We start from the raw sequence: 15984 nt of genomic DNA on the forward strand, positions 1-15984 counted from the left end.
CCCTCTCACCGAACGAAACACAGCAGCATCTTACTATTTCACGTCCATCTTCTGTGGGGGTATGGTGGGGTGTGAAGGTGGGGTACCTTCCCTTCTGTGAGCTGTCCCAATCCGTGCCGAACCATGCTCGACATCCACACTAGATATATATAAATATTTCTATAGAAATCATTTTTGCATCGAACGACGCTTCTTGATAATCAGGTCACAATCACATTTTTCATTATGACGTCACTAATTCCATACTCGTGGATATTATTTTATATTCAACGGATGTACATCAAGCACTCACGTAGCGGATATAATTAAGACTCCATTTGCTGAATAACTCCGAGCTTCCCATTTCATATGGAATAGTTTTATACTCGGTTCTTAATATGGCCTTTTATGTGGTAAATGTGTTTACTGTTAAATATTTGAATGAATAATTAAGATTGATAGTAGTTTACCTATAGTGAAGATCTGCAATCTTAGCAATTTTTACCAATGCAAAAGAGAAAAAAATTTAACTAAAGAGAAACACTTCTATTTATTTTATTTTATTTTTATTTTTTATTTTAGAAACACAAGAGAAACACTTCTAACACACTTAACATTATTATATTGTTATTTAATTACCAATAGTGGTGTGTGGTTTTACAAGCGCGAACCAGCGGGAAATAGGAAGTGTTTTTATAACTAGCAAGCGGTCCCTCTCGGATTCGTCCGTGCCAGTCAAGAATTACTTACATATCTTTAATGAATTTGTGAAATCAGTCCAGTAGTTCCTGACGTTACAAACAAAATATTAGTATAGATGTGTTATTCTGGTAGGTACATAAGCTACATCACTGCCAAGTATCATCAAAATCCGTTCAGTGATTTCGCAACAAACATCCTTCCGTCTAAAATTTCGCATTTATAATATAAGTACGATATGAAAAATAATATGTACAGAAAATACAAATGAAAATATAATTAGTAATATAACAAATTAACAAGTGATTCAGTAAAAAGCTGTGCTGTGTAGAATTTTAACAGTTATATTGCATATTTTCGAACAGGAAATATGGGTGCATCTGTGGATAGACACCATTATGGCTGTCAATATACATACATAGCCAATAAAATATCTCTAAAGTGACATTATGTACGCCGTGGGTAGAACCGCGAGGCACAGATAGTGTACTTAATTTGTATGATTTATTTTCTTGTACGGCATTTTTCAAACTCAAACCCAATTTGGGTTCTCACTATTTATTTATTCAATAAGACTCCTTATAGACACTTTTGAATCTTCATATCACAGTTTAAAACTTACCACTTACCGCCGGTTCCGAAAGCAGTTTTTATAGAGAAGAATCATTAGTAGTAGCTCTTTTAAAATCACGATGTTAATGTTATTGATTTTATTTACAAAATTACACACAGGGTAAAACCGGAAACCGAGACAAACCCTAATAAAACGTCACACCAAAAACACAATCACGAATTAATAAAAAAACTATAGCAGGTTTTTATATTAAATTTACGGGAAAATCGTAATTGACAGTCTTAAAAGCTTTGTCATCTCGGACACTCAATTAACTCTTCTTATAGAAAATTCGTTTCTCCCGCTATCAAATTAAAGTTCAATTTCATGGGGACTCTTCAGCAATCAGGATAAATTCTGAGATTGCGTTCTTCAAAGAAAACCCATCCAAAAGGACTGTTTTCGTTTGTGATTAATGTCAATGGAAGTGCTTCTAAAATAATATATTCGCGGTTTGTTACAAGTGTCGTTGTATAACGATTCTTCATGATGGTTTATGCTGAGGTAATTATTAAAATAATTCGTCAATTACGGACGCTTAGAATGAAAATAGCTTTGCGTTAATATTAAATTCCGGTGATAGGATGTTCATCATTCAATAATACAATTAAACACCTTATTTTATTACGATATTATCCGTAGAGTGTATGAAATTTGAACTGTGATGTTGATTGTGTTTTATCAAAAAAAATTCATTTGCCCTCGGCTTCGCACGCTTTAATTCGGTGTAGTTTAATATTGTCATACATATAAGCCTTCACTTAAAAAAAACCTATACGTAAAAAAAAACACATCAAAATCCGTTGCGTAGTTTTAAAGATGTAAGCATACATAGGAACATAAGGACAGAGAAAGTCTTTGTTTTATACTAAATATGCAGTGACTATAGAATGGATTTAACTGAAATTTTTAAGGATATAAGATTAAGATTCGATTCGACATAATGACGTTTTTCAATTATTAAATTTTAAATTTATAAGTTAGTTGTATTATTATCATAAAATAAATTAAATCGTTATGTATCTCACGTAAATATGGATAGAAAAATAAATGTGTGATTTGATAAATTGAAAGTTGTTGGTTCGATATTTATTCAGATAAATGATAAAAATACTTTTATTGTAGGTATAAGTATTTAATTTACATTAATTCGCAGCAAGACGTACAAGATGAGATGTTACACAGAATTAAGTAAAGGTAACTAACGATTTAAGGAAACAATTTAAACAATCATTTCACTCATTAATTTTGTAAACGTCTTGCACAAAGCTTTACGTCATTTGACAAATCGGTTCACTTTGTGCTTATTAATAATTAAAGAGAAAAACGGCAGACGAAGTGTTATTTAAGCACTAGTAGTCATTAAATGTTCGTGGTTGTGGCCCATAACTAAAATTAAAACGTAAGTATAGGTATGTGTGTATCAAATACATTATAAAATATGTTATGTTTAATTCTATCTATAACAGTATCAGCATTTTGAACTTAAATATATGCTTCTAATCTACTAGTAATATATAGCTGAGTTATGTTTGTTTGAACGCGCTAATCTCAGCATCTACTGATCTGATTTCAAAATTTATTTAACTGTTGCAAAGATACGTGGTCTTTGCGTTCTAAAGGCTGTATAACCACGGAAAAAGCGGGTCCGTTCACGTACTTTTCATAAAAAACGAACAATTGCTTCATCTTAATATATATAAACTAGCTTTTGCCCGCGGTTTCGCACGCGTTAAATTCGGATTAGTTTTATAGAAGTTTATACATATAAACCTTCCTCTTGAATCAATCTATTTATTGAAAAAAAACCCCATCAAAATCCGTTGAGTAGTTTAAAGAATTGAGCATACATAGGGACAGAGAAAGCGATTACGTGACACGTGGTTTGTCCGCGATAGACTTCTAAACTATTGAGTCTATTTTAATAAAATTTGCACACCATGTGCAGTTTGATACAACTTAAAAGATGGGAAAGTTTATATTATTTTAATTACGATAAGACTACCCGACTGATCAAACTTAAAAGGTATAGGCGTGCCGGGACATACATCTAGTTTCCATATAAAGATAACAGACAAGGAACATACAGAAACAGTAACGTCGCAGGCAATAAAAGTGTTTAAATTCAACCCGATGGAGATTCTTACACTCGCATACCGTGCTGGGTGTCGCGGTGGGGCGGGAACGAATTTTCAATATTCTTTTATTGTTAGATGGCAAATATTTCCTGTGAAATTCAATAGGTAACACTCAGTGCATGCCGATTGCCGTCTGAGAGCTTTATTGGTAACACTAGTTTGTAGGTAGGGATTAGCTGAATGTTTGAGGTGAAAAAGTTGATTGATTTAAATCGTGTAAGGAATTAATTTAAGCATTGTATAGAGGGAATTCTATTGTTATTTAAGATTTTTTAACAATTTTTTATCGATATTGAAAGTTAGGATTACGTGATTTTTTTAAGTATTATTTTATTCATTTGATAATTATAAAATCACTTGCTGCGCCCGGTTTCACCCGCGTAAGTCTGTATCCCCTAGGAAGGGTTGCCTATATATGTTATTCCAGTAGTCCAACTGTCTACGTACGAAATTTAATTGCAATCGGTTCAGTAGGTTTTGCGTGAAAGAGCAACAAACACACACATCCTTACAAGCTTTCGCATTTATAATATTAGTAGGATTTATAATTATCCTTAAATTCTCATTTGAATGAGTTTAACAGAGTTATTAGTAGTATATATAAACTTATAATATATTAAACAGTTATAGTATATATAAACTTTTTAATTCTCTTTTTATTTTGTATCATACGAGTTATAGATGGCCAATAACATCGGTTTCGTTCCGCAATTCCTACTAACGTATTTCAGTCCACGTATAAAATTCGCAAAAGACATACCATTTGCGCTGGCCTATCTGCTATCGATCTGCTAGTTTGGCAACCAGCGGTGCCATGCGGCGCTCGCTGCGTCCTCGAAACGCTGACTAATGGAACCTACCTTACGTTACTCGCAATTATATATGCGTCTTGGATGTCGACTTATTCTAGCATTTTCTTTTGGCAATGTTTGGGTGTAATGGTTTAGAACATTGTTTACTGAGAGGTGATTTGTACACAAATTATTTTTGTATCAGTAACTTTGCTAGCGACTGGGATATTGATGAGAAATGCTTCACTGATGAATTGCTGCTAATTCGTACCCATTATTTGTAGCAAATATATGGAAACAGAGCAATTGAAATTGAAAATTATTAGACAATTCAGATATTGATTGTTCTGTCTCTGACTATTAGTTATTTTGAGATAAACATGATAAATTATTTATCAGAAAATATTGATCCTGGCCATGCTTGTTCAGACAATAAATGCGCTAATTTAAAATTTACAGAAAATAACAATCTTATATATGAAACTTTTGTCCGCGGCTTTGCACGCGTTCAATTCTGAGCAGTTTAATGGTTGTTGTTTTACATAAAAACTTCCTCTTCATCTATCTATTAAAACACCATCAAAATCTGTTGCGTATTTTTAAAGATCCAAGCATAAACAGCCGGCGGTAAGTGACTTTATATAATATACTATGTAGTACTGACTCTGTTGCCGCAACATTGATTTAATATGGACACAAATTACTGCACACGATAATGCAGCGTATTACAATGTCAGGATCTCGTTAAATCGATAATCTGGATTTGCATCACCAACGTGAAACATTGCCAATTATATACTACTAGCTGTGCCACGCGTTTTCACCAGCACAAGTCTGTATCCCGTAGGAATATCGGGATAAAAAGTAGCCTATATGTTATTCCAGTTGTCCAGCTATCTACGTACCAAATTTCATTGCAATCGATTTTGTGTGAAGGAAGACAAACACATACACATACATCCACCCTTACAAACTTTCGCATTTATAATATTAGTAGAATTTATTTGCTGATGAAATATGAAATTAAATGAAATAGCATAAATTGTGGACAATTAAGGATTTTGGATCTTTATGAATTGTTACGTCCTAAAGACGCCGTGAAAAATAATAATTTCATTTCAAGATCGTTTCCCTAAAATAGGGATTAATCTTCCGGCATATTTTTATTATAAAAAGGCCATATTGTTATCTGTATAATTCTATTGTAGATACAATAGTTATAAGAATAATTTAATAATAATAATAATATAACATAATATAATAGTATGATAATGATATAACATGTAGTTACATACGTAATTTAATACTTTTTCGCGTGTTATATATCTAAAGCTATTTTTATCCGTTTATGTTATTTAAGGGATATACTTTGAGATGATTGATGATAATGGTCTGTACCATAGGTTTTTTTTTAAACCTATATCAGACATACTGGTACAACTTAAGCTAATAAAAGTTTATGAAGAAAACTCCACGTCCAATGACTTTTTATTGGACTTGACCAGCTTTATCTCAGTCTGATCTTACTGAAGCCTATGATGATAATGATATTCAAATTGTTTTCCAGGCGGTGGAGTGAGGGCGGAGGCGCCATGAGCGCGGGCGTGCGCACCGCCGCGGGCGACTCCACGCCCGGCTCTGACGGCGATCGCATCACGCGCCTCTTTCCCAAGTGCCGCCCGAAGAATATGCAGCACCACCACGATAGGTCAGTTTTGATACACACCTCTAACGTTATGTTAAGGTTTCGTAATAGTAACTCTAGGGAGGCCTATTTTCAACAGTGGACGTCATAAAAGGCTTCAACGATGAATAGTAACAAACAAATATTTATATGTAATCTATATGTTTACGGTTAATCATATGTGATCTATTCCATCCACATCCACTGCCCTTGCCACAAAATTTATTACATAATATTGAGAAAAAATATTTCTTTGCTATTTCCAACTAATATATACAGTGTGTGACCAAGAACTGTTTTGTTTTTCATTTCACAATTGAAAAGTGTATCTTTTAAAACATAAATTTTGAGTGTATTGCTTAGCATTAGGATTGAATCCTCTTTATATGGACAGGTCTTAATTGTTATGTAGTTGAAGACATACATTTTAATATCACCAGAGGAAAAAGAATTAGAGAACCTCAATCATGTCTGTAGTTCTACAACTATAAAAGCATTAACACAAAGTAATTTATCATAATCATATCAGTCAGAAATAACAGCGACTACTCAGGACAGAGACAGGAATTAAGGAAAAGTTCCTCAGTATCTAGAAGAGAGGACACACAAACCATTACATATCAGGCCAATTCTTTCTTTCGTCAGCCGTTTGATTTATCGCCATGTACATAGTTGCCATCTACGTCACGCTATAATTGACAAGCCTCAGTAACGACACGTAATATGTTATTCAACAAACTGTCGTAAAATGGACGTATAATATCAAGATTAGCATGGCTAATGGAAGTTAAGCTTGTGGTTAGGTTGCAGACGTAAATCGAAGAAACATAGACGCAACTAGGTCGTTACGTGAGGCGGCATGTCTGAGCGGTCTGTAGCTTACACGCGAAAGGGTGATTAAACTCTACTGATTAAAACGGATTGGGGTGTGGGTATTCATTGAACTGTTTGAGTTTTAGGACGTTATTGTATGTTGGATTTGAAAAATACTTGAACTGGTTTTAGGGTTTACAAGCGATTCAAGAAAACGTCTATTAATAATATATGCTTTCAAGCTTCTATGACATAATCTTTATTTGTAATTGAAAAAAAAAAACATTATGTAAACATTATTATTCTTCTATTTATACAATAAATAGAATTCCAGGATGATGTTGTTTTATCTCATTGTCCGTTGTCATTTATTTTACCTTATAGCAACAAAATATTCATAAACTAGAACAAAACTACCCATGCGATATATTGCTGATTCTATAAAGGGTCTTAAGGTAGGCTCGTTGTTTGAGGGCTTCAGAGGCCAGTGAAGACGGCAGATTATTCCTAAATTTAGTCGAGACCTTACTTTAATTAATGACCAAGTTCATGGTTGTATAGGATCGCTGTATTTTAAAAAAGAAAAGAAAACACGATTCCATATTAATACCATTAAAATATTGTTAATTAATGGTATATCTTTTACATTCATTTCATATTTGTCTCAATGATTATTCGGTTTGTGTTTGTTTGCATTGCAAAACAGTTATTATTATTAATTTCAGACTGAATACTGCCATAGAGGGTCGGGAGCTCCACAACATGAACAACGTGTCATCAGACGAGGACCGGGAGAATGACGTGCAGCCCGTCATTGTTAACTCCAAGGGTGCCTACAAACTGAGGGATTCTAGGTGATCATTCCTTGTACATATTGTAAAGTACAAAGTAGTGGACAAAGTGCACGTCCATTTTACTATTGCTTATGCATTTTGGAGTTATATGTATTTCTTTCTCATCACAACGGAAGAATAATAGGTCAATCGAAACTTCTTTGTAAGCTTAATTTTTAAGTTAGTTGTTATAGATATATATAGTACGCAATTAAGAGAAGCTCTTATATAATTTAAAGCTCATTCATACAAACAAGATTTCTCTCAATATCAGAATTATAGAAATCGCCGGAGGGAGGGAACTCTACTCACAGAGTCGGACAAAAGCGGTGAGGAAATTACGCCACAATAACACTCATAAGCACAACTTGAGGAACAAAATAAGATCTATCAGCAAAGATGCTGTTGACTACGGAGATACCATCACGAACGAGGTATAGTGTCTTTATTATAGGCCTGGAAGTTTACCTAATTATAAGGGTCAGGGACCGTCATTAGAGATTTGAATAGCAAATAGACAACATTCACAGAGTTGATTGGGGCAATGTCAATGTGGGAATGTCTTTTAACTAACTTGACGTTCTGGGACGAGGAAATATTACGTGTTTTGGTCGAAGGATTTGGTTTATAAATGGAACAATAATTGGTACATATATATTCGGTTGTACCTTTCTTGTTTTAGTTATCTACTTGATTTAGGAATGTAGATATGACTTGTAATGAATGGTATTTTTTAAATAAGGGTAACTTGAATGTATAAAGTGAATGTGCTTAAGATTTTATATTTTATGCCATGATTTTGTACCTAAAAAAATGTGATAAGACAATTACACTTGTATAGAATATATTGTATATTTTCAGATATCCTTACACAGGATAAACAGTGAACCCAAAAAGATGATATCGAGACACACATCGCCTACATATACGAATGGTGATCAAATTCTAGAGCAAACAATGGGAATACCGAAAAACAGTTCTCCAATACTCGACCCACATAAGATTGCTGATGTCAGCGCTAAAAGCAGTCCCATAGCGGTGGTAGCTGATGGTGAAGTTGTTGTTTTCGATGACAATGACGATTGGAAAGGTGATCTAGAAATTATTTCAAATGATTGCTGTAATATATCCGATATTGCTTTGGACTGTGTTTCAAAATCTGTTGTTATTTTATTTTATATACATTTTGACGAAGCTTTATTAACTTGCTGTCTTTTGCGTCTGTCAATTATCCTTTCATAGGATCCTTCTTTTTTCATAAATATTTCGTGTGATCCAATGATGCTTTCATATCCGCACTTTTTCACGTTTCCACATATTTATTCATAGCTTTTGCGTCGAGCGTCCGCGTTCACATCGATTTGTGTCATTTAGTTTCTCCCGATAACCATATTCATACAATCGTTTTTTCTCTTTCTTTTATTTTCAGTTATATTGAATTCTGTGTCTCTAGGTTTGAGGACGGAACCAGACGCTAGTGATGATGAAATCGATATGAGTGTTAAAAGGACTTTAGACAATTTGAAAAATGGTGATAGTGAAATGCACAATAGGAGTGAAAGTGATGGCAGTGATTCGAGTCCTTCGAGAGATGACGTCAGATTAAGTGATGCCAGCCCCACCGGTGTCTGGCTTTCTGGGGATGAAGACAAGAACAGGGTTACTAGGGTGATAGGTGAATTACCGATAGCGGAATACGAAGGATCCCCGAGACGATACGGGATTGGGACTCAAAAAGCCCATGTTAGATCGCCGAGACCTGGATTTCCGCAGGTTAGTTTTTTTTTGTTCTATCTGTAGATTTTTTTTTTCTACCAGTATATAAAATGCTGAATCTCTTCTTCACCCTTACAGCGAATAATCACAGAGAGCAGAAATGAAACTCCTCCACCAAGCTCAACAGCATTTGATTATTTGTATGAGTTCTCGGAGACAAGGAAGGTGCTGGAGGAATTCTTCAGATGTCCACAGCAACAGAATTCAAATGATGAAATTGTTAATTTTCAAGTAGGTTTTTGAATTTCTTGGATGTGTTATTTTCTTTAGTAACAGGCACTACTACTGGCACTATTTGTTATGATTATTAATATTTTTACGCAATATCGTGAATCATGTATATAAATCACTTAAACTTTTTTGATTGCTTAAATCTACGAGATCTATTAAAAATTTAAAAGGTTCTTAAACATTTCCAGGAACTAGACTACGAGCTCCGCCGTCAGACGCAAGATTGTCCATCCGAGAACGGTATAGAGGGGAGCGACGTGGAGTGGCCGCTCGCGGACACGCTGCACTCGCCGCACACTGCGCACAATCACACCAACTTCCTTGGCCTACAGGTATATCATATAAAATTAGTAAATTAATTCACATTTCAAAATATGAAATTTGTATATTTATATAGGCTTTTTATTGGTTTTATAGATAGTTGCTATGTAGTTTTTGAAAAAAATGTCATGTCTCAGAGTTTATAGGCATTTTATAAAAATTATATACTTGTACATTTTCGTTCTCGACCTCAATATCTGTTCATCATGTATAAAACGAATGGTTCTATAATTTCATTAATTTTATTTAAGAAACATTAATTGCAATAACATCATATACATAATTATTTGTTTTGTTAACAAAGCTTACTGATTTTTTTATTAATTTCAATCAATATTTGACAAATAATTGAGGGTAGTTACAATATCCACAGCAACAGCGCGGGCGCTACAACGCGCCGGACATGTCCGCACTCCGCGCCACGCACTCGGCGGCGGCGGACGCGTGCGAGCCGCCCGACGTCGACAGCGTGTGCGCCTCGCCCGCCGTGCGCGACGCGCTCGCGCTCTCCTCCGCTAGCGACACGCCTAGCGACCTCTCGCTCGCACTCATGGAGAACGAGCTGAGCGAGATGAAAGGTCAGTTACTTGCAAGTGAAGAACTATTAGAGTAGGTATAAGTGCTCTTCTTAACGAGTTCACGCATAGCGACCTCTCTCTGAAGAAATATGCTTACTTCTTACTACTTATCTATTACTTTGACTTAGTCATTTGAAAGATAGTGCAATAGAATTTTTATCAAATGAGCACCAAAATGATATTAAAATAAAAAACAACAAAAAATAATAACCTATCCTCCTCATGTAAATAATGTATATCTCAATTTTAAAAGTGAATACTGTCAGGTCTTATTCACAACAGAGTTCACTGTTAAGATTCAATCTTTGAAGTTGGAGAATAATAATCCACAACAGTGTTAAGATTACGAACCGTAATGCTTTACATTTTTTTGTACAATTTGTATATTTTCTTCCATAAAAAAACAACTAGATCCCGTACAAATACCCACTTAAAACAGTCCTAAAATATGATTGTCTAAATTCTAGTCAAAGAAACAAACTGTATTCAAATTCAACCTTATGATTAATGCTTAGTAACCAAAAGGAAGAAATACATTCAACCTTATGCGGAGTTATTAAATTTTAGAATTACAAAGCACAAGAGAGACAAAATAACATAAAGTTTACCCGAATCTCAGATCACGTAGACTTTAAGCTAGGAAGTTATTCGACGCTGATTCTTATCGCGTTATATTATTGATCGAAGTATATTTGTTAGTTCAATTCCACCTGATTTTTTTAAATAGTTTATATCTGTAAAAGTAATGATTTCTAATTCTAGTACAAATGGAGCTGAACCGCGTGGTGGGCGCCCACATGCCCGTGGTTGAAGATGGTCTCTCGTCCGGACATGTATCCGACAGTGACAATAATAACCAGATATTATCTATACCGGTAATTATTTGCTTGTCACAGCTTGTAGGAGCTCGTTCATGGGCGGTGGGGATCGCTTACCAACAGGCGAACTAACATTTCAGTTGTCCGCTATGACATAAAAAATATTTTATAATTTAAAAAATATTTTATTTTTAATATTTAGTTCTTTTATAGTTGGCCAAAGTTAAAAATTGTTTTAAACCCGGGAAAATGGATATGCGATTTATTTTTAGATATGCTAACCAAAAATATGGTTTTGATTGCGAGCTATTCATAGATTAAAATGTTCTTAATTTTTTCTTCTGAAGTGTTGCCAAGGCGACGCAGTCCGATTCTATTTTGTGAAGTGATAACAACTAAAAGTGTCTTTGTCGGTTCAGTCAAGATTACATGTAAAATTTGGATTATTAATAAATTTATAGGGCCTTTTATAACACTAGGACCGATTTTATCTCTTGCTGATTATGTCCCTGATAATCTATTGGCTATTTAACCGATAGACACTAAAAATACCCAGAAGTTTTGAAAACGTTTATTTATATTGTTAAAATTGTAAGGTCTTTTAATTTATTATTATTGTTATTTAAGGCTCATTCGCCGATGAAGATAGAGGAAATCATCGATAGCGGGACAAATACAGATCCCCACTTGCTATCTGACGCGGACTTGCATTCTTTGGACCCGTTGGGTAAGTGGTCGAAATGATATTCGTTTCGAATTTTTAATTTGGTTGTAAAATTTTCGGAATGATAATAATGAAAATGACAAAAATGATGTCTCAACGCTATCGGTATAAATATAAATAATATTCGATGGCATTTTTTTATAACAAATAGTCATCACCTTCAGTTTACTGATGAGTAAGCGCCTAAAATCTAAATGGAGACTATGCCAACAACGTTTTTTTAATTTGACATACACATTTTGGCGTCAGTTACGTTGGTGATCATTAGATTTATTTCAATTTTGGAAACTGCTGATATAATCGATGACTTAATTTTCTTTCCGAATCGTACGGAGATTTCGGAGCCATGATATTCGTCTGCGGCCAGGTCGTCTTAAACATGTCAGTTTGCTTTGCATGAAGGAGGAAGGAGTTCATATTTCTTGGTGCTACGTCATCAACATTAGTGTCAATGGCGATGATAATATTGAGGGATGATGATGGTGGTCATTCCAGCGTGCAGCTCGGCACCGCCACCGCCGGCGCCAGCCCCCCACCGGCCGCTGGAACACGCGCACGCGCCGCACGCGCCGCACACGCCGCACACGCCGCACGCGCTCTCCCCGCACGCGCACGCGCCGCACGTGCAGCACGTGCCGCACACACCGCATGCGCATACGCCGCATGCGATCTCGCCGCATGCGCACACGCCGCATCATCACCATGCACACGCGCAGCACCATGACGACGTGTACCCCAGGTGAGTAGAAATATATGGCATAGTGTAAATTTTTTATAGGTGGAGAGAGTTAAGAAATATACATTTTTTTTTTTGTTAATTCGGAGAAATCAAAGTGGAAAAAAAATTTCCTTATGCGAAATATTAATATCGATTTGAGCAAAAAACAGTTGCAATTGTGTCGTAATGCACTCTGTATTTTTTACATTTCATTTATTATTTATTTCACATAAAGCGTTTGTTTGTTTGATCGCGCTAATCAGGCGCCACTGCTGATGTATATCCACATGTGCAGATAAGTCGAAAAATCAACTTATTTCCTGCACGCACGCCCGGTCTCGAACCGCGACTTATCGATTTTGAAGTCCGAGGTTCTCACCACTGAGCCACCACTGCTTTACCCACACTGTATAACTGTGTCTCTTTCCAGGAAACGGCCGACATCAGCTCAGAGCAATGAATCTGTTGAAATCAAACCTGCGAGTGGCGATGAAGGTAAAGCAATCACTGGACATTATTTTCAAAATCATTTTCCCTCAGGCACATAAAACCGAAAGAGTAGAAGAAATTCGATTACTGTGGCGAGATCACGGGTGGCCGAGAGGCTAGGCGTTGCTACGGTTAGGCAAGAAACGCAGGTTCGAATCCTGCCTCGTGATCAAATTTTTTCTATTCGTTCAAAATTTCTCATCATTTTCCCTTTTCTTAATTTTTGACATTATTTAACGCTATTCGGTTAGTTTATAGAAATCTCATTCAAAATATTAGACATACTAATAGACAAACATTTGTTCACACGTGTTCTTGCGTGAAATGAAGTGAACTGAAAAAGACATAAATTGAACACAACAAAGAAATAAATAAGAAAAACATTAATACAGATGCGACAATTTATGGTGAAAAAAAATTGTTAGGCTTATAACGCGACAATCATATTTAGGACTGTTTTAAGTAAGCGATTAAACATAATGTGTATAATTATATTTCTCTGTAAGTGATTAAATGTAATCTTTAGAGAAATAAATATCTTTAACCGTAAAAATATTATTCAGTCTTACCCTCGACATATCAGAACAATTTTAAATAGTAATTTTTTGTGTACGTTCCAATAGACGAGGCAAGATGTTATTTAAGAAAAAAGTACAGACAGTTTTAATCACTACATAGTATGAAACGAAGTCGCTTTCCGCCGTCTGTATGTCTGAATGATTAGATCTTTCAAGATAGATGATTCAAGAGGAAAATTTTATATATATATAATAAAATATAAAAAAGGGGGAGAAGGGGTTTTACTTCGCGTTTAACGCGTGCGAAGCCGCGGGCAAAGGCTAGTTATTAAAACATTAAGATTAACGAAAATAAATGCAATTGTAGACGAAGCAGACACGGATCTCGAGACGGACCGACTGCTCGGACAGCAGAGGACTGACGACCAAGGATTCTTTGATGACAAAGTGAGTTTTGCTGTTTTATTTTTATAGCATTAATTTCAATTTATGACTATTTAGAAATTTTTATGACTCGATGAAAGTCATAAAAAATTCACAACAAACAGAACAAACATAGTGTATTTATTTTTTAAAGATGGCGATAGTATCTATTAGGGTAGAAGTTATTGTACATAATTTTTATTTCTACAAACTACCTACTTTATACTTAAAATTTTTATAAATTTCTTTAATTCTAAACATACGTCCCATATTTTACAAATGTATAAGCAATTAGTAACCATACATAAAAACACAAAATTATTTATTTCTCTTCACAAACCTCTGTTTTTTGGCACAATTTTTAATGTATGTCAGGAAATTTAATATTAAATATTCCATATTTAAATAAAAAACACACTAAAACATTTTATGATAGAACCGATTTAAATTAAAAACACATTTTATTCGTTAATTAATTTCCTCATCAATTTGCATATCAAATAATTAAAATCAAATTAAGACGATGAATCAGCGAGTGAAGTAATGTCCACATTCGTCCCATACAATGACGATAAATGTTCTGAGCTCTGACGCGACCTTGCCCTCAAATGTACGTCAAAGATTATCTGTATCATGTATTTTCTTTATGTGCCTTCAAGATTATTGCCGCACAGAGGAGCTATAATAATGTAAACATTTTTTATTATTATCTCTGTGCGACATTGTAAAATTATATTTTAATAAAAATAATATATTTTATAACGCCGGAATGTATTCTATGAAGATTTTATATGATTTTAAAATATGGTATGATATAACAAAAATCAGCATAAATTATTTCCTGATGTGTTTTTATTATAAACAAGCGTAACTTAAAAAGTAAGTGAAGTAAAGTTAAATACAAAATTACTAATTTTTTCTTTACAATATAACTACTTACAAAAGCATTCAAACAACGGACATCCACAACCAAACAAATTATAGAACACTATTGAATCAATTCAAATGTAGAACATGCCGCATAACACGATACGACAGTCACTAGCATAATCTTTGCCGCCATCTGTTAACTCATTCAGTCCGCGCCGAACCGCTTGTATTATCATAACGTGTTCCCAACCCAATGTTTATTATCAACGTTCCATAATTCGATAAATAATCTAATTCCATTTTCAAATTTTAAAAAAAGAACAACTACGTAATTAATCATGAGTGATGAGGAAAATACGCTGTGTGTCGATGGCAATAGTTCAATGGATTCTGATTGTGAAAGTCATTCGGAGAGTGAATTAACACATTGTATGAACGATAAACGCGTGGATGTAAATAAAAATGTTTACAGCGATAGTGTAAACAATGAGGGCGGAATAAACATTGGCTCTTGTAATGATGATAGTTCTAATGGAAATGCATGTGAAACTTCAAATGTAAATGAATGTGTTAGTAATTGTGATAGTGGTTTGTGTAATCGTGAAAATGCGAAGAAAAATAAGGTAAAATTGTATGAAAATTTTGTAGGTTACTAAATTATTGTTTTTCTTAGGATAATGTAGTTTCGAAAAATATATATGTAATAAAAAAATGTAGGTATATTTTGTTGTATGTTACTTATCACACTATAAATAAATATATATATGTAATAAACAATGTAGGTATATTTTTCTATGTATTACTTATCACACTATCACACTGATATTATAAGTGTGAAAGTTTCTTTGTTTTGATGTTTGTCCGTCGATCACGCTGAAACTACTGAACGGTATTTATTTATTTATTTATTTATTTATTCTTTACAGTACATATTGCCTAAAAATAAATTGACATTGTAAAAAAAAAAA

The 15984-nt window shown here is 34.3% G+C and overlaps 1 protein-coding gene across 11 annotated transcripts in view; it reads left to right on the forward strand.

Moving 5' to 3' along the window:
* The window catches only part of LOC119829729, a 109142-nt gene that overhangs the window by 81367 nt on the left and 11791 nt on the right, over nucleotides 1-15984 (forward strand). For 10 of the 11 annotated variants that reach the window (XM_038352368.1, XM_038352374.1, XM_038352373.1 and 7 more), the window contains exons 3-15: nucleotides 5788-5928; nucleotides 7443-7571; nucleotides 7825-7984; nucleotides 8412-8640; nucleotides 8980-9323; nucleotides 9405-9557; nucleotides 9746-9889; nucleotides 10252-10456; nucleotides 11219-11331; nucleotides 11902-12001; nucleotides 12494-12737; nucleotides 13147-13211; nucleotides 14091-14170. In XM_038352368.1, coding sequence (XP_038208296.1) covers nucleotides 5813-5928; nucleotides 7443-7571; nucleotides 7825-7984; nucleotides 8412-8640; nucleotides 8980-9323; nucleotides 9405-9557; nucleotides 9746-9889; nucleotides 10252-10456; nucleotides 11219-11331; nucleotides 11902-12001; nucleotides 12494-12737; nucleotides 13147-13211; nucleotides 14091-14170 — 2082 coding nt within the window. In that variant the 5' untranslated portion in view covers nucleotides 5788-5812. The remainder of the gene's footprint in view (nucleotides 1-5787; nucleotides 5929-7442; nucleotides 7572-7824; nucleotides 7985-8411; nucleotides 8641-8979; nucleotides 9324-9404; nucleotides 9558-9745; nucleotides 9890-10251; nucleotides 10457-11218; nucleotides 11332-11901; nucleotides 12002-12493; nucleotides 12738-13146; nucleotides 13212-14090; nucleotides 14171-15984) is intronic. The other variant, XM_038352376.1, reaches the window with a different exon arrangement.

This window comes from Zerene cesonia, chromosome 10, assembly GCF_012273895.1.
Source record: "Zerene cesonia ecotype Mississippi chromosome 10, Zerene_cesonia_1.1, whole genome shotgun sequence".
NCBI classification, from domain to species: domain Eukaryota; kingdom Metazoa; phylum Arthropoda; class Insecta; order Lepidoptera; family Pieridae; genus Zerene; species Zerene cesonia.